At 55.6% G+C, this 25350-nt stretch overlaps 1 protein-coding gene across 1 annotated transcript; it reads right to left on the bottom strand.

Annotated features, from left to right (window-relative positions):
• Positions 1-685: 685 nt before the first annotated feature.
• Positions 686-24402, bottom strand: ZNF512B (zinc finger protein 512B). The gene is made up of 17 exons (XM_034066603.1): positions 24300-24402; positions 21381-21503; positions 19829-19908; positions 19104-19232; positions 18608-18780; positions 18196-18443; positions 17417-17488; positions 15839-15970; positions 14674-14798; positions 12061-12153; positions 11250-11348; positions 10406-10669; positions 9756-9947; positions 4457-4558; positions 3463-3525; positions 1507-1605; positions 686-1017 (listed from the first exon to the last, which is right to left on the bottom strand). Exons 2-17 carry the CDS (start codon positions 21499-21501, stop codon positions 736-738), a joined length of 2274 nt encoding a protein of 757 aa, XP_033922494.1. The 5' UTR covers positions 21502-21503; positions 24300-24402; the 3' UTR covers positions 686-735.
• Positions 24403-25350: the final 948 nt, after the last annotated feature.

The following is a 25350-nucleotide window of genomic DNA, read 5'->3' as shown; positions in this document are numbered from 1 at the left end:
CCCTCCAACCCAACCCATCACCCTCCAGCATCCCCCTCTCCCATCCCCTTCCAGGGATGCTCACACCTCCTGCATCCCCTCCACAACCACATCCAGCCCCATGTATCCGGAGGATGCTCTGCCAGCTCCGAGCCTCATCCCACTGCCTGGAATAACCCCTTGCTCTGAGCCAGCCCCAAAACCACAACCCCAGAGCAGATCCTGCTGCAGCATCCCAAGGAAAGCACCACCAGATCCCACCAGCCCCATCCGGCTGCATGCATGGATCAATCATCTTTGGAACATCACCTTGGGAGCTGGGATGCAGCCTGGATCCTGCCTGGACACCCCCCAGCCCATGCAGCCAGAGAGCCCCAGCCCAGAGCATCCTGCTGCTATTGCACTTTCCTGTCACTCAAGCCTCACCAGTTTGGCGCAGGGAGCAAGGAGGAAGGCAGGGAATGGGGAGGGAACAGGGAATGGGGTATGTACATGGGCAGGGGGTGCAGAACGGTCCAGCTTGCTCGATCCCGTTGTTTTTCCAGTGTGAAACAAGGGATGGGATTTGCTCCAAGTGGTTCAATGGGATTTTCTGTCCCTTTTTTTTGCTTTTCTTTCTATTTTTCTGTAAAAAGGGGGTGAATGGATGTGGGGGGAGGGGATTGTAAGGGGGGGACAGAAGAGCAGGACCCCCCCACCCTGTTACCCTGGGCTGTAAACGAATCCTCGCAGAGGAGTCTCTGAGCTGCTCAGTTCTCAGTTGCTGGCTCCTGCCTTGCGCTGGCTCAGGGGCTTAGGGCCACGCTCGTCCCCATCGGGGCTGCCCCTGGAGCCTTCCCAGGGCTCCAGGGCTTTCTTGTGGTTAGTCTTTGCTGCCGGGTTCTCCCTGCCCTTTGGGGATGGTTCCGGAGGCCTCTCCTTGGGTTTCCTGCCCCTTTTCTTCCCGTTTGTGCTTTGCTTCTTGTCCTCGTTGCTGGAAGGAAGCTGTTCCCTGCTCTTCTTCCTGCTCCTGGCCTCGGAGGACGTGCGGAACCAGTTCTGTGCCCGAGGGGGATATGGGGTTAGGGACCGTACTGGGGTTGTCACCATCACACACAGACACATGGACCACTGCATGACCCACTGGTGTCACTGCTCTGCTGCTGAGCAGGCACAATGGGGTCTATGGGTGACAGGGACACAAAGGGGGACAGGGACATCCCTCCCAGATTGTCACAGCACTGATGCTGCTGTCTCTGCTCTTGGATGGATGGATGGATGGATGGATGGATGGATGGATGGATGGAGGGATGGATGGATGGAGGGATGGATGGATGGAGGGATGGATGGATGGATGGATGGAGGGATGGATGAATGGATGAAGGGATGGATGGATGGAGGGATGGATGGATGGATGGATGGATGGATGGATGGATGGATGGATGGTTGGATGGATGGATGGATAGATGGATGGATGGAGCAGGGCAGCCCAAGGATGGGTGTGATGCAGCATGGACCAGCCTGGAGCATCCCCATCTGCATCCTTACCTCCGAGTGAGCCTTGATGATGTGGTACTTGACCCCACTCTCAGAGCTGAACTCCTTCTGGCACAGGAGGCAGCAGTACTTGCCCACCGAGTGGTCCCCCTGCAAGACAAGAGCATCCTCCTGCAGCCCCATAACCATGGGAACTCCCCCATCCTGCTCCCCTTCTTTGAGGGGATATTGATGCTTAAACCTCAAAGAGAAACAGGAAAGGAACATTCATTTCTAACACACCAGATCCCTGCCAACCCACATCCATTCCAGCCCATGCCGGTTGTGCTGCGGCAGCACCGATGGTGGCACCAGGTCAAACATCCAAATACCAGGCTCTGTAAGGCTGGAGGGCAACAAGCATTGGGTTTGCTGCCTGTGTGTCCCCAACACCACCTGCAAGTCACCACTGACACCATGTGTGTGTGTGCAGGAGGCTGCCGGGGCCGATTGCTCCATTTCCTCTCCATCAGCAGCTCTGTGATCTCCTGGGGCTGAACCACATCTGATTTATGTCCAACAGACTCACCTCCTTTCCCTGTGAGGCTGTTGGAGATGCAGCCACTGCTGGATTCCTGTCATTAGAGCCCTTGTGGGGATGACTGATCTCCTGCTCTGCCGCAGTTCAGGGCACTGAGGAGATAATGTGCTCTCTATTGACGAGGGGTTTATGGATGGGCCCCTCAGGGCGATGTATGAGCTCCATGGGAATTCTTCTGTGCTGTAAATCCAGCCTTAAGACAGGTCTTTGATGTCAGGAGCAGGCAGGATGCAGGCAGGATGCAGGCAGGGCTGGCCCTGCTGCAGGCTGGCTTCAGCAGGAGGCATCAGCCTGGAGCATCCATCCCCACTGAGGATGCTGCCTGGGAGCATCCTCTGTTCTCAGTGAGCCTCTTGCTCCATTTCAACTAATTCTGTGGGGTTTTCGGGCAGGAATCACAGCCCGGATGTGATTTATGGCAGGTCTGGTGGGGTGTGTGTCCTCTGCCAAACTAAATGCTCTGTAAGGGCAGAGTCCTGCTGACAACAGTGTTCCGTGCACAGAAGCAGGCAGGAAATGGCCCCGTTAGCTGGTGGGCTGCCTGGTGCTGCAGCCCAGCAAAGGAACTGCCCTCCTGTCCTTGCACTTCATCCTGCACACACACAGCCCCTTCTGTGGATCTCTGCAGCCCATTTGCTACAGGATCTCATTAGGGGCTGATGCTCCAGCTAGTGCTGGGGTTTGTGTTTTCAATAACCACAGGCTATGGCTTGGAGCTGCCTCCTGGATGCTCCATTCAATGGAGCTGCAGCTGGAAGTGTTTCATGCTTGAAGCTTTACCAGCTCTTGGTTCCAATGGGAGGGACCTACACTGAGCTCCGGATGGAGCCTGTGGATGCTTCAGGCCACCGGAGCTCACAGCACCACTGCACAGAGCAGGAGCTGCTCCATCCCCTGCAGGGACCACAGCAGCATCCGTGTGGGGCTGGGGAAGCTCCCATAGGGGCTGCAGGGCTGTGGGGAAGGACTCCTGGTCCCATTTGCTTTGGGAAGGTGCAGCTCACCCAGCTCCCTGGCTCTGAGCTGCTGCAGTCACACTGGGGAGCCATAGGCTTGTGCAGGAAGCCAGTAGGAGCTGTGGTGGGATGGGGATGCTGAGGCAGGAGGATGCTGCTGTCCCAAAGGCTCTCAATGCATCAGAGCTCTGTTTCTTGGGTGAGGTATCTGCATTGCAGACTGGACCAGCAGTCAAACCCCCTCCATCACTTCCCGGCCCCAGCCTCTCTGCCTTCATCTGCCTGTAGCTGTGGGGTTGATCCTGCCCATGAGGGTGTTGGTACAACAGCAGACCGAGGGGTGACAACTCCATGGGCAGCAGCATCACTCCCCCAGCCCTCCCAGTGACCACACTCCTCTATGCTGTACCCTTGCCCTGTTGCTCCCAAACCCCAAACCCCAAGCCCAGTGAGGCTTGCAGAGGGACTCACCTTGTTGCAGTTGGCCAGGTGAGCTTTCAGCCCCGAGACACTGGAGTAAATGGCTTCACAGCACTGCAGGAAGGAAGCAAACAGGGTTTGCCATGATCCCCCCCCCTTGGCTCCATGAGGAGCCTGCTGTGCCAGCAAGGCCACGGGTCCCAGGCTGAGCAGTGTGAGGTTAATGCTGAGTGAGACACAGAGGGCTCTGGTCACACGTTTCCTATTAGTGCTAATGGGAGTCATGTGGCCGCATCCCTCTGCAATGGGATGGAAAACGTCTCCTTTCAATGTCTCCATGGAAAAGGAGGCTCCTGCTGGGATACAGGAGCTCCTGGAGCCACAGCAGATGCTTAACGGAGACAGAGATCACCCTGGCAGCAGCATGACCGGTTTCAAAGGGGCTGGGGATGCCATTCACCAGCCAGAGCATCCCCTGGCCTGGGGGGAGCAGCCTCCTTAGCAAGGCTTTGTTGGAGGTGATAAATCAAGGGCTCAGCACCAGTGTGGAGGTCACCCCCCCCCAGCTCAGGCCAAGGCTTCACAGCAGGATGGAGCCCACTCACCACGTCCCTGAGGTCTGTGCTTGGCACAGAATGGAACAGCTTCAAACCAGCCCCAGTTTGGCTCTGGGCAAAGCAGGTTCCCTGCATGGGAAGGCTCTGGAGGACAGAACGGAGCCTTCAGCCTGTCTGCATCTTGGGAGCTTCCCAAAGGCAGCTCCAGAGCCTGAACTGGGGGATGCTGAACCATCAGCAGCAAGGGAACCTGGGCAGAGCCTGACCCCAATCCCAGTGGCTGGAGCACACCAGGAGGGTCCCAAAGGTGGGATACACTTCAACCAGGCACAGCAGCAACCTCAGAGAGATAAAGGGACAGGAGGGTCTCTACCAGCTTCATGTGGGGCCCAACAGAACCTGGCTTTGGTGGGTTGTGCCCCAAACCTTCCCCTTTCCCCCTGCAGAGTGAGACCAGCAGCCCAGGGATGAACAGGGATGCTCCTTACGTTGTTGGGACAGTTGATGCGACCCTTCTCCTTCACCTCATTCTTCCAGTTCTCCAGCAGCCTGGGGTTGAGCTTTGGAAGCCCTGGTCGGGTGTAATTGAGCTGCAGACAATAGAGGACAGTGAGCAGAGCTGCACACACCAGTGTGGGCCTTGCTGGGGTCCCTGTTCTTGCTTCCCCCCCCCCAAGGAGAAGTGAAACTGAGCTGAAAATGAGCTGGGAGGCATCTCACATGGGTATCACCTCCCTCCAGGCTCACCAGAGCAGAGCCACTGGTGCTGCAGCCACCTCCATGGGATGGCAATAGGAGAGGGGCTGATCCTGCTCCTGCTCCCGGGTCCATGCCCCATGGCAGGGCCAGACCTGGTGTTTTCAATGCATTGCATAGAATAGTTAGGGTTGGAAAGGACCTTAAGATCATCCAGTTCCAACCCCTGCCATGGGCAGGGACACCTCACACTAAACCATATCACCCAAGGCTTCATCCAACCTGGCCTTGAACACTGCCAGGGATGGAGCATTCACAACACCCCTGAGCAACCCATTCCAGTGCCTCAGCACCCTCACAGTAAAGGATTTCTCCCTTATATCCAATGTAAACCTCTGCTGGTTCAGTTTCACCCCCTTCTGTTTTGTAACAGGGAGAACAAGCAGAGGGGATGGACACCAGGAGCCTCCGTGGCTGCTTTCCACCCATGAATGGGCACAAGCGAACAATGAAAGGCTCTTGTGTCTCTGCCTCTCCTCCTGCAGGGCTGCTCTTTCCAAGTGCTTTTAATTACAGCTCTATTAACGACTCCAAGGCTCAGCACAGTCACTCTGCCTTCCCAGCACCAATTCTGCACGTCCAGCAGCAGCAGCCGTGGCATCTCTGGGATGCCTGTGGGGCTGATCTCTGCCTGTCCCCATATCACCATCAGCAGATGGTACCTGCACACCCACATCTCCCAGCTCTAGAGAGCTCTGGGATGGATGTGGTTTGGGTCTCCAGCCCCAGTTCATGCAGGGAGAGCCTGCCCATGGCATTGCACACTCATGGACCTCAATGCATCCGGATGGCCAAGGAGGATGCTCAGGAAACACTTGCACAGATGCAAACCCTGCTTCTGAAACACCCCCAGGACCTGGAGCTCGTGGCTCTGATGCTGCAGGAAGCAGCTGGAGCTCTTGTCCAGCTGAAGCTTCCCTGAATGTGCTGCTAAGCATGGATGTACCATGTCCAGCTCCCCCAAACAGGCTGCTCCCAAACCGTCCCACTGGGGGCTCAGGCACCAACCTCCCATTTCCAATGGGATTTAAGTGATCCATGGAGAAGGGAGCCTGGGGAGAGCCAGGCTCAATGTGAGGGGCAATGAGGGGCAATGGTGCCACAAGCACAGGATCCCCCGAGCCCAGCTCTTTGAAGCTCTGGGATGCTGCATGGACCAACCCCTTGGTCCCCAGCCTGGGGAAGGCAATGGCACCTCCAGGGGAGAACACAGGACTCCCTTTCTGTCACTGATACCAAGAACCAAACATCCTCCTTAATTCAAACCCTATCAGCCCCATGGAGGAGCAAAGACAACCGCACTCAGCCCCAGCAACAACCTCCTGGGGAGGAGCCAAGGGGGGATGCTCAGGGATGTGGGCTCTGCTGCTCCAGCTTCCCACTCCCCTCCCTGCTCTCCTCCATTAGGCCTGTACAATAACATGCAAATCCCATGTCTTCCTGGGGGCTGCGGTTCTGGGAATGTCAAAGTCATCCTTATGTCTCTATTAAGAGGGAGCCCCAGGCATGGAATATTTAAATCTCTGGGTGTTTTTTCTTCCTTTCCCCATTTATTTGCCTCAAACAGGCTGTAAGTGAAAATGTTCATGGCCAAATCATTAAACGATTACAACCGGTTTTGGCTGCAGCCCATCTCTTGTGAACAGTCGAAGGATGCTGGGCTGGGAAGGGCTCGTTGGCTCTGACTGATGGGTTTATTTCATTAACTTCCATATTTCAAGGCTCTCTCCCCTTCCCCTCAACACAGAGCAGTAAATGAGAACCATGCAGCCGTTAGGGTTACACACGCCCCAGGGAGCCCTTCTGAGGTCCCCTCGCATCACCCCATGGAAAGCAGGGCTGATGTGGGTGTGAAGCCAGGGCTCACCCATGGGTGCTGGCTGGCAGCTGGCTCCCCTGCATGGGTCATACCATGAGCAGGATGGATGGACTGGTCCCTGCTGAGCTGGGATCCGGTTCAGCCCATCAGTGACATGGGGCCGCAGGGCTCAGCCTGGCGCCTGCCCAGAGCACAGGGCTATTGTGTTGGGGGACAAACCCGAGCCAGGCTCTGCTGCTCTGGAATGCAGCCGGATGCCAGGAGGGGGATCTGAACAGCTCAAGCCTGGAGGTGACTTTTCCCCTTTAGCTTTGCTATTTGCCTATTGCAGCCCTTTGCTCTGGACCCCACAACGCAGCACCAGGCTCCATAGAGATGTGCAGACTCTGAGGACCCAAACCCAAGCCATTGGGATGTAACCAGGATCCCTTTGCACCCCATAGAAGGACCACAGCATCCCTCCCTCTGCAAACAGCAGCTGCTTGGGCTGCAGGAGCCATCACCATCTCACAGCACCTCAAACAAGCAATCCCACATTGATCTCTACAGGTAAAGCATCACACAACCAAACTGTGGCATGTCCATGGTGTTTTCTCCCCTCCTGCCCCTTAAATGCCTTTCCCTCTGCTCAAGGAGACCATTTCTCCCAGTGCAGCCTCTAAAATGGGTAAGGACATCACCCCAGAACCCACCAGTGCCTGCACCACCAAGCCAGGAACCTGCCATCCTCTTGCTCCATCTACACCAGCCCTAAGATGCTCATGGTCACACCATGGCCCCATTGCAGGGCAGAGGAGGGTCGAGGATCAGCATCATCCTCATGGAGCTTCTGGAAAGGGGATGTTTCCCAGCAGAGCAGCAGGGCTGTGCCCTTCCCCATCTGCCATCCCCAGCAAGCGGCCGTTGTGAAACACCACATCTGTTTCAGCTTATCCAGAGGCAAAGAGAGATCCGAGAGAGAAATAAGGCTCCAGTGTATATTTAGAAGTGCTGGATTTGGTTAGTGCAGAATGGAGCCTGGGATGGAGCAGCGTTTATTCTAATGCCATGGCTTTGGTGGGAAGGAATCCATCCTCCAGGGAAAGGCAAACACATCCCACCAAAGGGATCCAGCCCCAGTGGTCCTCTCCTTGGCCAGGGCTGGTTGCCATGTGGCCACGAGGGCAGAGCATGGGGCAGGGGCTGCAGTGGGGCTGTGAACCCCTGTATCCCATTGGCTTACAGAGGAGCCGTTTGCTTCTCCCTGGCAAAGGGATGGAGAGGAGGGTTGGATTTCTTCATCAGCTCCATGTTGAGTGCTGGGACTGTGGTGGGTAACTGGAGAGCCTGGGGATGGAGCACATCCTGTGCTGCAGCACGTCTGGGAGCATCCAGCCATCACTGGTCACAGACCAGAGCTGGAAGCATCCATCCCTCCGGCTCTCTGGAAGTCCCCAGGTGATGGTGCAGGAGCAGTTGGAAGCTGCCCCTGATCCCTGACATCCAGCTCCAAGCCAGAGAAGGGCTCTATAGACCCTGCTCTAAAGCACCTGGTGAATGTCCAGCGGTCCTGAGCGATGCAAGAGCAGCACAAAGTGTGCTGAAGTCAGCAGCATCCCCCCAGATCCCCATATCCTGCCTCCCACCTCCTTCAGCATCACTCATCGAGAGAAGAATGCCATAGACTGCACAGATGATGCGAGTGTTGTCAAGGGAACGTGACAGTCGCTGCAAGATGTACCTGCAGGCAGCTCCCATTGCACTGACCTCCTCAATCCAGCTCCCCCATTGCCTGTCTGCAATGCACCCTCCTTCCTCCCAGCTCACAACAACCCTCACTGGTTTTAGTGCAGAGATGGTGCTCAACTAAACTTAACACAAGAAATGCCTCATAAAAACCACCACCAGCAACAGCTTTTGGCACAGGATTACACCAACAGTGTGTTTATGATGCCTTTGTAACGTCAGCTTGCACATGGGCCCCTTATCCAAGCCTGGAGCTCCTGGTACTCCCTCCATGCACACTGAAAATGGCCAAAGTCAAGATCAAGGGGAGCAATTCAAGGAGGAAAGAGGAATGTGAGTGCTGAGGATGGAAGGGGGAGCAGAGAGCATCACACCTCCCCTCTCACTGCAGGCGAATGAAACAGCTACTCTGGGCTTGAGGTGAATGCACCACAGCTGAAGTCATCTGGAAAGCAGCAAACACCCAAAGCATTGGGATTTGCATCACTTGTGGCCCCAGAACCTCAGTTCTGCTTTAGGGCGGATGGCAGCACCATGCCTGGATCCTCTCCCACATCAGCTGCCTCACGGGATGCCCATGAGGGTAAAGGAGATGCTGGTTTGCTTCTGTTCTGGTTCCACCTGCCCACTGCGTGCTCCTCGCTCCCATCTTTGCAATGGGGAATGTCAGAGCACTGGACAAGAGATGCTCAACTGCTCAGAGCAAGGGGAAGACCTGGGATCTAACTGCAGGAAAGAGGCTGCAGACACTCACATGGCACCTCTGGGTTGAGTCCTCACCAGAAAGTATCAACCACAGGGTTAGAAAACCCCAACTCCTGTTTTATCCCCTTTACACTGAAGAGGTTTATGATTTGCTGCTGCTCCATTCCCAGAAGGAGCATTCCTGGAGGGAATTCTTTGGGACATTCCCAGGAATCACTTCCTCCCACAGCCAGGAGGGATGTTTGGGTTAACGTGTTCCTCTGATGCCTCCATGGAGCTCAGTTCTAGCAGAGCACTGAGCCACACATATCCCACAGCACCAGGCCCCATATGAACCACTGCAGGCTGCAGCTCCAGGCTCCAGCTCCTTCCCTTGCCCTTTGTTGGGAATCACCTCCATGTGGAAGGGAGGAAATTCCACCTGAGGCATCTCTGCTCTCTGACAGTAGAAGGGAAATGGTTTCACATCCACCCCTGCTCTCTTCACACACTCCTCTTGGCTGCCAGTGAATGAGCATGGACCAGAGCTGAACTCCACAACACCCTCTGATCCCTGCCCTGCCCACAGAGCATCACCATTTAAGTCCTGAGCCCTGGCAATGGAAAGGGCAAAGCTACCAGGCTCTTATGGAGCCTCCAGACTGCTCTGGGGCTCTTTACCAATACATTTGCCATCAGAGCTAATTGATTTAAGGCACAGAAACAAGACACATGAGCCCTGATGCACTTTGCCTCCCGGCTCTCCATGTACAGCTGCAAGAGAAGAAACAAGGGCTGCTCACCCGCTTGGTCTCGGGCACCAGGTCATCCTTCATCCTCCGCTTGGTCCAGTCCTTGGCGAGCTCATCCTCTGCTATCTCCTGCAGGTGGAACACAGCCACTTGTGCTGATGTCCGACGGATGCGGCCGCTCGGGGTCCTCTCAAAGTCCTCTATGGGACCAGGCTCTGGCTTCACCTCTGGCTCCTCCGGAGGCTGCAAAGAGACAGAGTCAGGATGGGGATGATGAGGGGACAAGAGCCCTCTGCAATGGGATACAGGGGTTTGGGTTCTGCATTGGCACAACCTGCATCATGCAGGGGGGGCTGCAGAGCCACCAACATCAGACTGACTGCATCCTTTGGTGCTCCCATGTGTCCAAACGTCTCCGTTTATTGGAGTTAGGGAGTTATTAGAGCCGGATGCACTGTCAGTAGGCATCAAGAGAAGAGAAAAGGATGCTCCTAAGGGATGCATCCTGCCACCCCAGTGCTGGCAACAGCTGGTGCTTGCTTACTGCTGGAGCACAGCCCCATGGGCACCAGGGAACACTGCTGAGCATCCTGCTTTAGAGAAGGGGCTGCAGCTCATTCCACCCCCAGCACCACATGGTCCAACACCCGCACACAACAATGGGAAGGAGAAGACAACATCAGTTCAACATCTGCACCTGCCTTGCCTGGCTCTGTCCTGCCCAGAGGCTCTGCAGCTCTGCAGTCCCCCATGGGGGGGGTTGGCCCCACTGCAGAGGTGTCCATGGGGCTCACCGGGGCCGTGTGCTCTGACCGCACGTGGTAGTCGTGGCCAGCCTTGGACTTGTACTTCTTGCCACAATGGGGGCAGCTGAACACAGGCTTGTCGGCCTCGGCCAGCTGCTTCCCACACCGCTTCTGGTGGTACTGGTAGCCCATCAGGCTGGAGAAGTTGGCCACGCAGCCCTGCGGGGATGAGGATGAGGATGAGGAAGGTTGGGGTTCTATGTGCTCCAGGGGGACACACATCACAAGGAGAGCCCTCCACATACAGCTCCATCAACCCATCCCCTTGCAGTGATCCCTGACCAGCCCCTCGGCCCCAAAGACAGTGCAGGAGGGAGGGAGCATCCCCTGTCTCTGGCTCTGTGCCCCAACACAGCATCAGAGCTCTCCAGGCAGGCACACAGGAGGCACTGCCTGCATGGGGTCAAGCACCCATAGGGACAAACCTCTGCCACACATCCCATTACCTGTTGGTGCCTTGTCTGCAACCAGCTCACCATGGTTTGGGTTGGTTTTACTCTGTGCTCTGCCCCTTCCCGAGCTCAGGAAGCAGAACCTGCCCTTCAGTGCTGCTCACCCTGCCCTATGCCCACCCTCCTGCTGGGAATGCACATTGCCAGAGCACACAGAGCCAGCAGGATGGGATCGGGATGGCGGAGCAGTACATGCCAAGGGATGCCCAGAGAGCACACATCCCCTCTGCACTGGGGACTGCTCCTTCCACCCTTCACAGAACGAGGAACAGGAATCGTTCACATACCTCATTGGGGCACTTCAGCTTTCCCATCTGCTTCAGCACTTTCCTCAGCCTTTCCCGTTCTTCCTGTTCACCAAGTCCAGTGGTTTCCACAGGAACAGGCTGGAAACAAGGAAGTGACAGAGTCAACCATGTCCTCAGTGGCAGGAGGAGGTGGAACCTCTGCCTTACAAGAGCTGCATCTCCCACTGCTTTACCACACACCAACACCTCCATTGCCAGGTACCAGACCTGCTCATGCCTGTCCTGCACTGGCACCCAAAGGGTGAGCTGAGAAACTGGGGAGCAGCTCCTGCACAGAGGATTCAGCATCCAGAGTGAAGGGCAGGAGATGAATGCACAGGTAAGTCACAACCGGTAAGCACAGGACACATAGAGAGGAGGTTACACCTTGCTCTGCTCTCCTGGATGTACACGACCAGGTTTGCATCTAAACTGGTACCTGCCAAATGTTATCCATGGGAGATTTGGTGTCTGTTTCTTAGTGCAGAGCTGGGTTCAGAGGTGTATGCAGGGCAGAACCCAACAGGCAGCTCTGGAGGCAGAGCTTTGTCACTCAAACCCCAGCTCACTGCTCACTGCATCTTCCCCATCCCAGGATCTGAATTCCTGGGGTACTTTTTGCTCTGCTCCCAGGATCACATGAGTCCATGGAGCTGCCAGGGAACAATTGGCTTTGTTCAGCCACTGTCTGCACTGAGCACATTGGAAATGCTTGAAGGTGATGGTGCAAATCCTTCCTTTCCCTAAAGGGAAGAGGCTGCTGAGAGCATCATCTGCATCTGCACCAAGGGGAGGGCAGCCCAGCTCTTACCTTGCTGACGTGCTCGGCCATGGTGTGGTAATTGAGCCCAGCCTTGGACTTGAACTGCTTTTTGCAGTGCTGACACTTCAAGGCATCCTGCAGCTGGAGGAACCAAAGACAAGGCACCAATGGGGTCAGAGGCCACTGCTCATGCCTGTCACTAAGCCCCATGGGTACCCAGCAGTGGGACCCAGCAGGCAGCCCTGTCCCCATCCCAGTCCCAGCCTGCAGCTCAGGAGTTTCCTCCCTGTGGTCCTGGATGCCATTATCAAACCCACATGCCCCAGGCTTTGGAAAACATCCCATTCTGGATGTAGGTTTAAAGCCCCATTGGCTGCAAACATCTGGACCCAGTATCTGAGTTTTCCTATTAAAGGGTTAGGACAGAGGAGCAGCTTTGATCTCTCCATACGTTAGCAGCCTGTGCTCTGCAGCACTATTAACTACAGCAGATGCTGGTGTACAAACCCCTTTCTGGGAGTAAGGTAAGATGCTGCTGGACACAATCACATTGCTCTGCTTGTGACCTGACTTGGCCTCCTGAGTGACTGGGGAGATGCATTAAATGCACACACAGATGTCCAAGTGGAGCTTGCAAAGTGAATAAGCAGAACACGACTCGTGCTGGGGCAGGTACCAGCATGTACTGACTCAGGAGGTGAACATTCCAGGCACCAAGAGACAGGATGTATCCACGGGGAGCTGGTGCCTGGATGGCTGCAGCCGTTCCTGCTCCTCCTGCATGGCTGATGCTTCACCTTCACCACTTCCCCCTTCACTCAAGCCTGGACTAGAAGCTGGGGAGGGAATGAAGATGGATGCAAATCCCTCCTCATCCTGAAGCTCTGGGGAAACGAAGGATAAACTCACTGCAGCCAGTTGGGAACGACTCACATGAACCTGTGCTCCCATCAGTTAACCTTGGTCCAGACCCAAGCGCTTGATCCTAACAGGGTGGATGCTAAAAGACACTTAACTCACCAGATACCAATGCCAGCCAATTTACTCCTCTGGTCCACACTGAAGAACATGCCATGTCCATGTCACACTAAAGAACATGCCATGTCCATGTCACACTGAAGAACATGCCATGTCCATGTCACACTGAAGAACATGCCATGTCCATGTCACACCGAAGAACATGCCATGTCCATGTCACACTAAAGAACATGCCATGTCCATGTCACACTAAAGAACATGCCATGTCCATGTCCTAAGAAGCCCTCCCACCTCAGGCACTGGCAGGATTTACCTGCTCTCACCTCTTTCAGGCCCCATGTTGCCACTGTCCCCATCCCTTCTTTCCCTTCCAAACCCAAAGGAAACAGAGCAGACTGCTCAGCAACAAGCAATGAATGGAGACACCAATTCCTGTTGGTTTATAAGGGTTGTGGGAGCCTGCACATCCTCTTCCCATTGTCCAGCTAGGAAATACTACAGTCATTAAAGCAGAGAGCAAGCTGAGAGAGTGCCTCTGCTCCAGGGTCACTTCTGCTGGGTACACCACATGCCTGTAGCACTGGGACCTCCCTAAGGATGTGCCATAGGTTCATCTTAGAGGTGACATGCTGAGAGCTGGGCCTGTGGTCACACACTGAGAGCATGGGGACCATCCCCATCCTGTGGAGCATCCCAGCCCCAGCAAACACTGTCCCTCCCAAGAAGGGTGACAGAACACCCACTTGAAGGGATGAAGCCTATTTATAGTGGGTTATCACTGCCCAGCAGGCCTGCATGGAGCCTGGGTTGCATTGGGAGATGCTCCATAGCAGGGGAGACATGAGCAGTGATGGCCAAGATCCCCCTCACCGCAGCCAGGACACCAGAGGAGGCAGGATTGTGCCCAGCATCAATGCAATACAGGGTCTGAAAGGGAGAGCAGCCTCCCACTGATGTCTAAATAGAGAAGCAAAGGCTGAGGAGGCACTTACAGAAAACGAATGTGGAATCAAAGCCGAGGCCCTTATTTTCCAAGCAGGAGGCATTGATCCCACTTTGCCTCCCTGTGCTGATAGCTCTGCAGGTGATGGATGCGGATGCTGCCCTCTGCTCTGATGGATGGTGACGTGGCACAGAGACCATATCTCACTGCACTGTTACTGAAGCCCTGCTCTTGACAGCCTCCCTGAGCCCATCCAAGCACGATGCCTCCCCGGTGCTCCCATTCAACCACAATTCATCTGGCCTGATGCAAGGTGTGGGACACTGGAATCCCTCAGCACTCAGGAGGAGGCTGAGACAGCTCCAACAGCCTCTCCAGCCTTACAACTATTCATTTAGCTACTAGAAACACCCAGCTCTGATGGAGACACCAGGGCCAGGGCCTCAGAACTCAAAGGGATTCAGCATCTCGGTTGGAAAAGACCTTAAAGATCATCAAGCCCAACCTCTATCCCAGTAAAACCACTAAACCCAGTCACTGAGGGGCTCCATCTATGTGGGTTTTGAACACTTCCAAGGAATTAGGTGTCCAATCCCTCTGAATAGATGCGAGGCAGCCAGCCCTGAAGATGTCCAGCAAGTGTGATACCAACCCCAGCCCAGAGCACCAGTACACACTGATGGAGCATGAATTCCCTTACAACATCCATATGTGGGTGATGGGATAAAGCAAGTCCTTACTTTCTGGCACACATCCATGTGCTTCTTGAGCCCCACGATAGTCTTCCTGGTTATAACACTGCAGGTTGGACAGGCCACTTCTCCCTTCTCACTGATGTCCCGTTGCCACTGGTCCTCAGGGTTTGCTGGTGAGGGAGAGGACAGAGGTGTTAACCCAGCCACAGAGCCCATAGGCTGCTTGGGCTGAGGACAACACTGCTCTGAGCCTTGTTTATCACCTTAAAAAGCACTGAATTGGGGCAAGTGCTTGATGTTAAAGAAGAAACCCCCTCCCAGGCATAGGTCAAGCCCAAACCAGACACAAACCACACAGCTCTGCCTGCCCCACAGCTCCTGAACAAACTGCTCCCTGGGTCTCTTCATACACCTGACCTGGTAGCATTTGATAGGGAAAAGGAGGTTCACCCCTTTCCAACCCTGCTACATCCTGGAAGCTGGGTTAAAGCGTGATGATGTCCTTGGCTACCTGATCTTGCTGTGTGTGGAATAACACATGAAACAATGAGGTAAAACAAAGGTGAGCATCTCAGCTCCATCCGGATGTGTGCCTGGGAAGCTTAAGGCAATCCCCCTCCCAGCAGACACACAGGCAGCCAGAGCAGTGCTCTCTTCCAAGCATCTGCTTATCTGAGTGTCTGTGCCTGGCTTCAAAACCACCCAAAATAGGGAGATTCATGGGGTCAAAACCTGCTCTGAGGTCCAGAGCTCACATTGATCCTCAGCACAGCCTGAATCAAACCCAAAGCCTGTTTGTTTGCTGCCTTTGCACAGCTCTGAGCTCTCAGAGTGATTCCTTTCAATCTGAGAGCAGTGCAAGGCACTGCAGCTGTGTTTATCTCACACATCCTGCGTTCCTCCTGCTGTCACAGCTCCCAAGGCAAGGCACCAACCTGCGCTAGGATGCAGGAGACATAACCATGCTTAGAGCTTTGCATTGCCATTGATCATGGAGATGATGGTTAGAAGAACACCAGCATCCCAGACACTGACCCAAACAGTGCAGCCAGGTGGGAACAGAAGGATTTTGTGCTGCTTGTGCTCATGAACACTCACCCAGATGGGTAAGGAGGATACGGGACCACTACCTGCAGGTACATGGGGACCATATAAGCCTGGAGCAGAGCACAGGGTAGGTGCTGCCCTGCTTTGCCCCCACCAGCCTCACCTGCTGGGGGATGCACAACTGCTTCCTTCTTCACAGCAGCTCCCAGAGGTTTCTTCTTCAGCTCCTCATTGGTGTTCCCCTCCAGCTTCTTGGCCCGATGAGCTTTTGCCTTATCCTCTGCTTTGACAAGCCCTGTAGAGAGACCAGCTCACATTCAGCTCACATTCACCTTCCATTAACCCAGAGACACCAAACCAGCTGCAGCCCTGCAAGGATGCGTGTGTGGGATCAGGTCCATCATTATGGATGGGTCCATCATTATGTGGGATCGGGTCCATCATTATGCTCCTGCACTGGAGAGGCTGAGTGCTTATGCTGAGGAATTGGGGTCCCTCCTATAAAACTGGGTAAACTTTGGGATCCTGGACACCAGAGAGGTGCAGGACCTTCCATCCCTGGATCTGTGTGCACTTGTCATGATGCACATGGGTCTCTTCCCATCCCAATGTGCTGGGAAGGGGCAGGAAGGACCAGGAAAAGAGGGGTGACCGGATGACAGGCAGATGGGGAAGAGGAAAGCTGGCTCTGCCGGTTGTGGTGCCTGTCACCAAGCCTGCCTGCAGAGCAGAGGCCATGCTCCCTGCCAGCTTCCCCTAAACACATCCTCAATCCCAGCTTATCTGTGCCTCATCCCTGCCTGGCAAAGCCTGTGCATCCCATTCAGCCTGCTGCAGGCATCGCTGCCAACCACCAAAGCATCACCCCTGTACCAAGCAGGAGGAGGGCAGCACATGTGTCTCTGTGGGGCTGTTAAGGGGAACAACCCCACACATCCCAGGAGCAAGGGGAAGGCAGTCGCACAGACCACATCCAGACTGCTCATCAATAAGTGTTTAAGTCCTTCAAAGCCATTAGTGCCTCTCCCCCGAGTGCCTCTTGTACTGGAAGGTGCTGCCTCCTGCCTGGAAATCCACTTTGTGTTTCCCTCATCAAGCATGTTTCATGGTCAATGGAATCCAGCTGCTCTTGTAGCAGGGATGCTCCTGGTTTCCCTGCTCCTTTCCATCCCAGTTGGATATACCCATGGAGCATGAGCACAGACCCACTTGCTTGTGCTTTGTCAGGCTGAAAGGGCGACTCCTGAGCGCAGAGAACACCCCAGCAACACATCTCTTCTCCCTTGAATTCATCTTCACTGTGGGCGACCAGCACTGGAGCATCCTCTGAGGGATGGATGCGTCACACACAGAAATCCCCCTTGGTGCCATTGGGAATGCTGTGGCATCCCAGGATGGTGGGATGATGATGACCATGAGGTGGTGTTTGTCATGCTGTACTTGTGCCAACAGCTCCTTACTCTTGGGATACAGTTGGACATACCTGGATCCTTCCATTTTCCCTAATTCCCAGCAAGAGGCTTCCAAGCAGAGCAGCCAGGGCTGTTATCAGTGCCAACTCCAATGCCACCCTTTGTAATGCTCCTATGGTAAAAGGCACCAGCTCCTCCAGTGTGATGTCCCCATCCCCATGTCTGTCACATTCCTCCTGCACAGGGACTGCTCTTGGGAAAGGGGCTTCCCCCGAATACCCCAGGATGAAGCTACAACCCTAAAGCCACCGGATTCATCCCTCTATTACCTTTGAGTCCAAACGTCCCCGAGATCGATGGCTGCTCCCCCGTAAACTTCTTAGGGGTTTTCTGTTTCCTTCCTGACTCAAAAGAGAGAAACAGAGAGATTTGGTCAAATACCTGCACTGCCAGGGGGAACCCAGAGTGCCAGGGCATGGCATGGGCACATGCTCTATGGTGAGGAGGCCTTTACCACTGTTGAATGGCACCACTCACCAAACAGCATCAGGATGCTGCTTCTCACCCCAAAACCCCCCGAGAACTAACGGGATCCAGGGTTCATGGTGGCTCAGTCTTGTGCCAAAAGCCACATGGTTGCCACAGCCTCAGCAGCTGATCCCCCCTCGGGCCGGTTCAAGCCATTCCCCATGTCCTATCCCTACATCCCTTGTCCCAAGCCCCTCTCCAGCTTTCCTGCAGCCCCTTTAGGCACTGGAGCTGCTCTCAGGTCTCCCCTTCAGGAGCCTTCTCTTGCCCAGGCTGCCCCAGCCCAGGTGTCTAAGCCTGGCTCAAGCCCTCACAGCATCTCCATGGCTTCCTATGGACTCTTCAAGCAGGTTGATGTCTCTCTCATAGTGGCACCTCAGAGACCCCCATACATCCACCACCAGGCTTTAACTCCCAGTTGAGCCACAAGAAACAGAACTGGGGGCAAGTTATCAGGATGCTAAAACCTGGGAACAGCCAGGGAGACACTCACATTGGCTGGAGCAGAGCCCATTCCCAAGGGTTAGGGTTAGGGTTAGGGAAGCTCTGGAACCAGCATAGCCCCAGGCTCTAATCTTACTGTGCTTCATCCTCTCGGGGTCTTCCTCCTGCAGCGAGGCCTGGCTGCCTCCCTGCTGCACCGTGTCCTTGCCACTGCAGGACCTGGCCGTGGGGGTGGCAGCTGCCATAGCCTCAGCTCCAGCAATGTGGAATTCCTTGCTCTCCCTGCTCTCCACCAGGCACTGGCCATTGTGGTCCTGGGCCTCGGCTTTGTCCGTCTTTGCCTGTTTGGGATGGATGGTGGGGCAAGCTGAACTCTCAGCAGCTCTAGGGCAAAGCACAGAGGGCTTGTTTAAAGAGGGGTTGTCACACAGATGTCCTGACCCCTCTCCCCCCTCTCCAGCCGGGAGCATGGGAATGGATGTGGGCACATTCCCCTTCTCCCGGCTATCCCTACACCAGCACCATGCAGCTTAGCCACAGACTGGTACCTTTTCTTGCCACTGCTCTTCCCAATGGCCTTGGGCACTTTGTGTTCTGCTTTGCTGGTGGGCATGGGCCGATCCAAGTGATTCCAGAGCCGATGCTTTTCCAGCTGTGTCTTGGAGGTGAAGGCAGCTTCACAGTATGAGCATGAGTATGTCAGCTTCTCTGAGATCGCACCCTGTGTGAGCAAGGGGAGATGGGAGCATGGATGTGAGACCATGAAAGGGACGGGCTCTTCCTGATGCAGGTATGAGCACAGATCACCTGTAGCATCCTTCTGGCTCTCCACATGGTTACCAACATCCCATGATCCCCAAAGCCAAACCTCACACTGGAGGGACCCCAGTTCCCTCATGAGCATCTCATGGACCATTCCTGGCCCATCCATACCCTCCTTGTTTTAATGTCATGGGATATAAGGCCCAAGGGGGGCTTTACCCCATAGAGGGTAAGGTAGGAGCAGGGCACTGGAGAGGACAAGCATCCCTCTGGTCCCCTTACCCCTTGGCAGCGCTGGTAGTGGTACTTCAAGCCATAAATGCTGGGGAACTCCAGCCAGCAGCCTGCATTGGGACATTTCACCCTGGAGTGGGCTTTGAATTCATCCTTCCACTGGTTCATCAGGGGGAGCTGGGACAGGAGACACAAGACACGTTGGTGAGGGAGGAGCATGGGTCCAGCTGCATCCCGAGGGGACACATGGGAGCTCCTCATCATTCCTGTCCATCCCTCCCATCAGCCACACACGCTCCCAGCCAGGAGAAGGGAATAAATCAGCTAGAAGCCACCTAAGTGATTTAATCACCTCATATTTCATCTAGGCCATAAATCACCCCATGGCCAAGCTCTCCTGACAAACTGCTCCCTGTGTTGTCCATGCTGCCGTATGGGAATTGAACTGCATAACTCTATGGGAATAAATCACCCTTTACTGGATCATCAGCCAAACCTGATGGGTCTGTGAGAGAATCCAGCTTGTCTGGGCATGGTGCTGGGAAGGGGAGGATGGAGAGGGTTGTGTTCCCTATCCGGCGTTTTGGAGGATGCTGGATGCCTGCATGGAGGGGATGGAGGGGCAAAGATGCTGCTATGCCCACAATAAGGCTGCTCTGATGATTAAGCCCCTGGGAAGGGCAGGTTTAACCCCGGAATGGGGCTGGTTGGAGCATCCAGTGCAGGAGGATGTGGAGGGCAAGGCAGGGAGAGCAGAGGGACCAGGGGCTTACAGGGATGTCTTTCAGTGCCTGGTTCTCAGCCTTGGGTCGTCCTTTCTTCCTGCCTTCGGATTTGTCACTGGTTGCATTCCCTGCAAACAGAGGCAGTGTCCATCACCTGCTGCTGTCCCAGCAATCCTGCTTCCCTCGCTCCATGCAGTCTATGGATGCACACAGGGCTCTGGGATGAGTGTCCCGGCCCTGGCAAGGATGGAGATTCCCCTTTGGAAGGCAATGCCAGCCCCTCTGCAACTCAGTGCACAGCCCCTGTGCCCACAGATACCTGCACAGGAGGCAGCGGCTTCCCCTCGTACCCACTGACACATCTCCTCTCATTCACACACAGCAGTTCCAGCACATCAGGATGTGCTTTGGAATCCATCCTTCCACTTGCATTGGAATAAAGCCTTCAACAACTATGGCACTTAGCAAAGGAAATCTGTGTCTGGGCAGGCTGTGGAGCACAGAAATCCCATCACTTCTCCAGACCAAGACCTGGCTTGGGAAGGATGCTCCCTGTGCCAACCAGGCTCCTGCATCCGAGCAAAGCAACTGCATACAGCTTAATTCACCCCAATGACATGAACCCTGTTACCCATTTCCACCTCCAGCAGCATCCCAGTGAGAGCAATGAAATATCCTCATCACAAAGTGTCCTTCACTCCCTCTCACTGCTTTCAGTCCATCTAAGCCAGAAGCAAGGGTTATAAAAGGGCTACTAAGATGTGGTGCAGGGAAAACCACTCTCCTGAACACAGGTATGCTCATAGTGAGGACAGCTGGAGCTCATTCCCATCAGCACTAAGTTATAAGCCTCTGTTAGCAATTACAGCTCCAACCCCCCCAAGGGAAGAGGGACATATGGGAAACATTCAGGGCACTGGGATGTCCCTACAGAGCTGCTGATTCTGGGTGCACATCACTGGGGTCTGACCCTCACACAGGGCACAGGAACCCTTCACTATCACAGAACCATAGAACCACAGTGCTTTGGGTTGAAGGGACCTTAAAGCCCATCCAGATCCACAGGCAGGGACCCCATCCATGGAGCAGCTGCTCCAAGCCCTGTGTCCAACCTGGCCTTGAGCAATGTAAAGGCAGTGAGAGCCTCTCTGTGCCCACAAATGGGATCAGCCCATGTGTAAGCAGCCAGAAGGAAAGGAATGTCCTCAGGCCTGGAGATTCCTGGATAGAGCAATCAGGCATCCATCAGAGTGACAGCCCTTAGCAAGCGGCTCCCCCGGGTCCCATTGACTCCAACCTCCATCCACCCCACAGGAGACAGCAGATGGGCTCAACTCATTTAAGCCTTCCCCTCCTTTGATGTCCCATTCAGCTCCCAGCACCATAAATAGCAGCAAGACACCCATCTCATTAAGGCAGGATGGGAGACACCAGCTCCATCACTCCCTGCAGCTCCAAGGGGCTTTTCTGGACCAGCACATTGGATTAAAGCAAAGGCACGATCAGATGCACTCAGCCCCATGCACTATGGCAGCCACCCCCCAATCCTGCCCCCAGCCTCATCCCCTTTGCCCCATGGAAAGGAAAACCATCTCCTTACCAAGCTTGGGCAGCTCTGCCGATGGGTTTATCCTTGTCTCTGTCCTGCTTTCCTTGCTGGCAGTGGGTTTATGAGATCCTGCAGTTTTCCTTCCACCTTTATAGGTATAGGAATCCGCCATCTCTGAAAGAAGCAGGAGAGGCACTAAAATCCACTCCTCGGAGCCGGGAGCATCACATGCTGGAAGCAAGGACGGGGGGAAAACCAGGATCTATCCCCCAGATGAAAGGGTCCCACAAAGGGAAGCAGCAGGATGCGATTCCCAGGATTGGTCCTACAGTCCAGCAATGCCACAACGGACATGGCTGAAAAGCTGCTTTATTATAGGCTGGTTTCCCCTCCACATCCAACAGCAAAGCCTTTAATGCTGGGCTGCCTCTGCCCCGAGAAGCAGGGAATAACAGGGAATATAACAGGGAATAAATGGCTTTTCCTCGCTGTTTATTCCTTGCCTTTCATTTGAGGCACCCAAAGAAAAAGGAAACCAGAGTGAGTTTTAATGAGCAGATTTAGTGATAAATTTCCAATTTCCTTATTAATGGGAAACTTACAACCGGAGGAGTGGGGACGTTATCTGAATTTCCCTATTAATAATTCAATTTGGCTGCTCTATAAATAATGAACATCAGGATTTATCGCACAAGGCCCATGCCTGTTCCCAATGGAAGCAGGCAGGACACCCCTCTGCTTTGGCAGGGCCATGGGGTGGGTTCAAGCACCTTGTTCCCTTCCCAATGGCACAAAGACACAGCTGAGGATGGGGATGCACTGGGAGCATCCCTGGACCATCATGGATCAGACCCCGGATGGGATGGGATGCTGATCTCAGCCAGGCACTGACAGTGTGACTGTGGGAAGTGCCAGGTAATGACTTCTTCACCTCAACCCACAGAGATTTGACTCCTCATCCCAAATTCCTCCAACAAGATCACACTTAGCATCATTTAACTCCATGGCTTGGATGCACTGAGCATCCACATTCATCCTGCCTCTCCTTGTCCGCAGAGGGATGCAGAGGTCAGGAGAGCATCCCGGATCATCGGCCACACCATTGATGTGTAAGACACAAGTGTCCATCAGGTGCTCCAGGGATTTTCCATGCGGGATCAGGCACTTCAAGAGCTGGTAAAAGCTTCCGGGATGTGTTCGGATGGTGACATGTATGGACACAAAGGTTAATGGGATCAAGTGTGACATTCCAGCCTTGGCAACAGGTTCTCTGGCATTTGCTGGTGAATACAGGGAATGTTGCTTCAGGTAACTTGGAGTCTTTTGATGGGAGACCTGAGCTGCAGCCTGGCTGCCTGTGGGGATGCTGGGATCTGATGGGGGGCAGACCCCAATGATGGCCAAGTGCCCACGTCCTGCACCCTGCATGCCCTATGGCAGCACTGGAGCAGCAGGGATGCTGAGCATCACTTCCAACATTGCCTGCCCAAACCCATCACCATGAGGTGCTCAGCTCAGCTCTGTCCCTTAACATGTCCATCCCCTCAAAGGGATCCTATCCAGGCAGCATGAGGCTCTGAGCATCTTCTGGTTTTCCATACTAAATATCCCAGAGATCCCAAAGGAATTGCCCAGGGGCCAGAGAGCAAAACTCAGCCCCTTGTTGGGTCTTTGTGATGTCCAAACTTCTCACTGCTTTTAGGGTAACACAGTCTGACACTGGGCAACAGCCGATGCCCTTCCCTGCTTCCATGATGGTGAAAACCCTTCTGCATCCAGCAATGGGAGAAGGTCCTGCCTGTGGGATTGGGAATAGCAGCATCTTCACGGATGATGCCTCCAGCTCTTCTTGGGTAACTTCTTACAAGTCTGCAGCAGCATTTCCCAAGTCCAGGCAAGAATTCCTGTGCCCACACAGGAACCAGTGTGGGATGAGTTGAGTTGGAGGTGCTGAGAGCAAGGGTGAGGAGGAAGCCTGCGGCCATAGGAAAACAGGGAGACAAGGTTGGGAACCTGCTGTGCCAAGAGCATCATTCCGGAGCCACCAGCACGGACACGTGCTCCTCTGCCGGGTTTGACAAGGAACAAGTGTCCCAGGCACTCACAGCCCCAATGGGCTCTTTCCTCCATGCACAGCCTGGAAACTGGGAATGAAGTGGAAAAGGACAACTAATTCCATGTATAAATGCCTGTCCATGACCTCGGATTGGGTCTGCAGGAGCACAAACACGGACAGGGATGCTTGTGACCCTCTCAGCTCCACGATGGCCTCATGGCTTCAGGGGGAAAGCCACCCATGGGTGCTGACCACTGATTCCCTTGGCGGGTCTCCCAACCCAGCCCCATTGCTATGGATGCTGTGGACCCAAACTGGCCACCCATCGATGTGCTCCAATTCACCAACTCCAGCTTCAGGCAATGCCAAAGGCGAGCGAGCTGCTCCCCTGCCCACAGAGCAGGCAGGATGCAGGCAGGGATGTGCCATGTCCAGCGCAGATACCGATGCCAAAGGACACTGCCTTGCCCATCACTTCTGGCACTCGGTTGCCAACCTGGTACCAGGACCACGCTGAAGCCAATGGTGATGCCTCAATGGCAGGGACCTCGGTGCTGATGCTCCTCGGACGGACCCCGGCGCTGATGCAGCCCCACAAGCCGTGCCCTGGGGCACCCGCTCCGCATCCCCCTCCACCGGGCACGGCTCCGGACACGGTGAACTTCGTGTCTGCAGCGCGTTAGGGCCGATCCCTCCCGTCCTCCCAGCCCCGGACCCACGGGGGTCAGACCCCCGCACAGCCCCCGCAGCCCGACCGGACCCGGCTGTGCCGTCCCCCGGGCCCGTCCCCTCCGTCCGCGGCCTGCGGGGCCCAGGCAGGGCCGGGAGGGGAAGAGCGAACGGCAAAATGGCGACGCGGGCGGAGCGGAGCGGAGCCGGGTGCGGGGGGGTCCCCGCCGGGGCTCGGTGCTTACCTCGGGGGCCGCGGTGCGGGGACGCGCAGGGCCGGGCGCGCCCCCGACGGCCGAGGCGGTGCCGGCTGCGGGCAGGGCCGTGCGGGGCTCCGGGCGCGCCCACAGCCGCGCTCCGCGCTCCCGGCCGCCGCCGCCGCGGCTCATGCGCGCTCCCGACCCGCCCCGCCCGCCCCGCGCACGGCACCGGCCCCGCGGATCTCGCGTGGCTCCGAGCGGCGGCCGGGACCGGGGCTGGCACCGGAGCGGGGGGAGCCGGGACCGGGAGGGCAGCGCAGGGAGAGGCGGGGCCGGGACCTTTCCCACCCCTCCAGGGTGCGGGCAGCGCTGTCCTGACCCATCCCCTGCCCGTTATCCTGCCCGTTATCCTGTCCTGACCCATCCCCTGCTCGTTATCCTGCCCTTCCCAGGTGTCCTGCCCGTTATCCTCTCCGTTATCCTGTCCTACCCCATCTCCTGGCCCATCCCCTTCCCGTTATCCTGCCCCATCTCCTGCCCGTTATCCTGCCCTTCCCGGGTGTCCTCACCGTTATCCTGCTCTGCCCGATGTCCTGCCCCATCTCCTGCTCGTTATCCTGCCCTTTCCAGGTGTCCTGACCTTTATCCTGCCCGTTATCCTGTCCTGCTGCGGTGTCCTGCTCGTTATCCTGCCCTTCCCGGGTGTCCTGACCGTTATCCTGCTCTGCCCGATGTCCTGCCCTTTATCCTGCCCGTTATTCTGTCCTGCCCGTTATCCTGTCCATTATCCTGTCCTTCCTGGGTGTCCTGCCCGTTATCCAGTCCTTTCCCGGTGTCCTGCCCGTTATCCTGGTCCTGCCAGGGTGTCCTGGCCGTTATCCTGCCCATCCAGGGTGCAGGCAGGATGCCCTTCCCATCTTTCTACCATCCAGGATGCAGGCAGGGTGCCCTCCCTGCCATCCGCTCCTCAGGGTGCCCTGCCTGTTTCACACCCTCCAGTACCTAGGCAGGGTGCCCTGCCCATCGTCCTGCCTCCCATGGAGCCAGAAGGATGCTCTGCCCACCCATCCCTGCTCTAACCCCAGGCTGCAGCTTC

Source organism: Melopsittacus undulatus, chromosome 10 (genome assembly GCF_012275295.1).
Source record: "Melopsittacus undulatus isolate bMelUnd1 chromosome 10, bMelUnd1.mat.Z, whole genome shotgun sequence".
Classification (NCBI taxonomy): Eukaryota; Metazoa; Chordata; class Aves; order Psittaciformes; family Psittaculidae; genus Melopsittacus; species Melopsittacus undulatus.
This window is presented reverse-complemented; position numbering and strand designations above follow the sequence as displayed.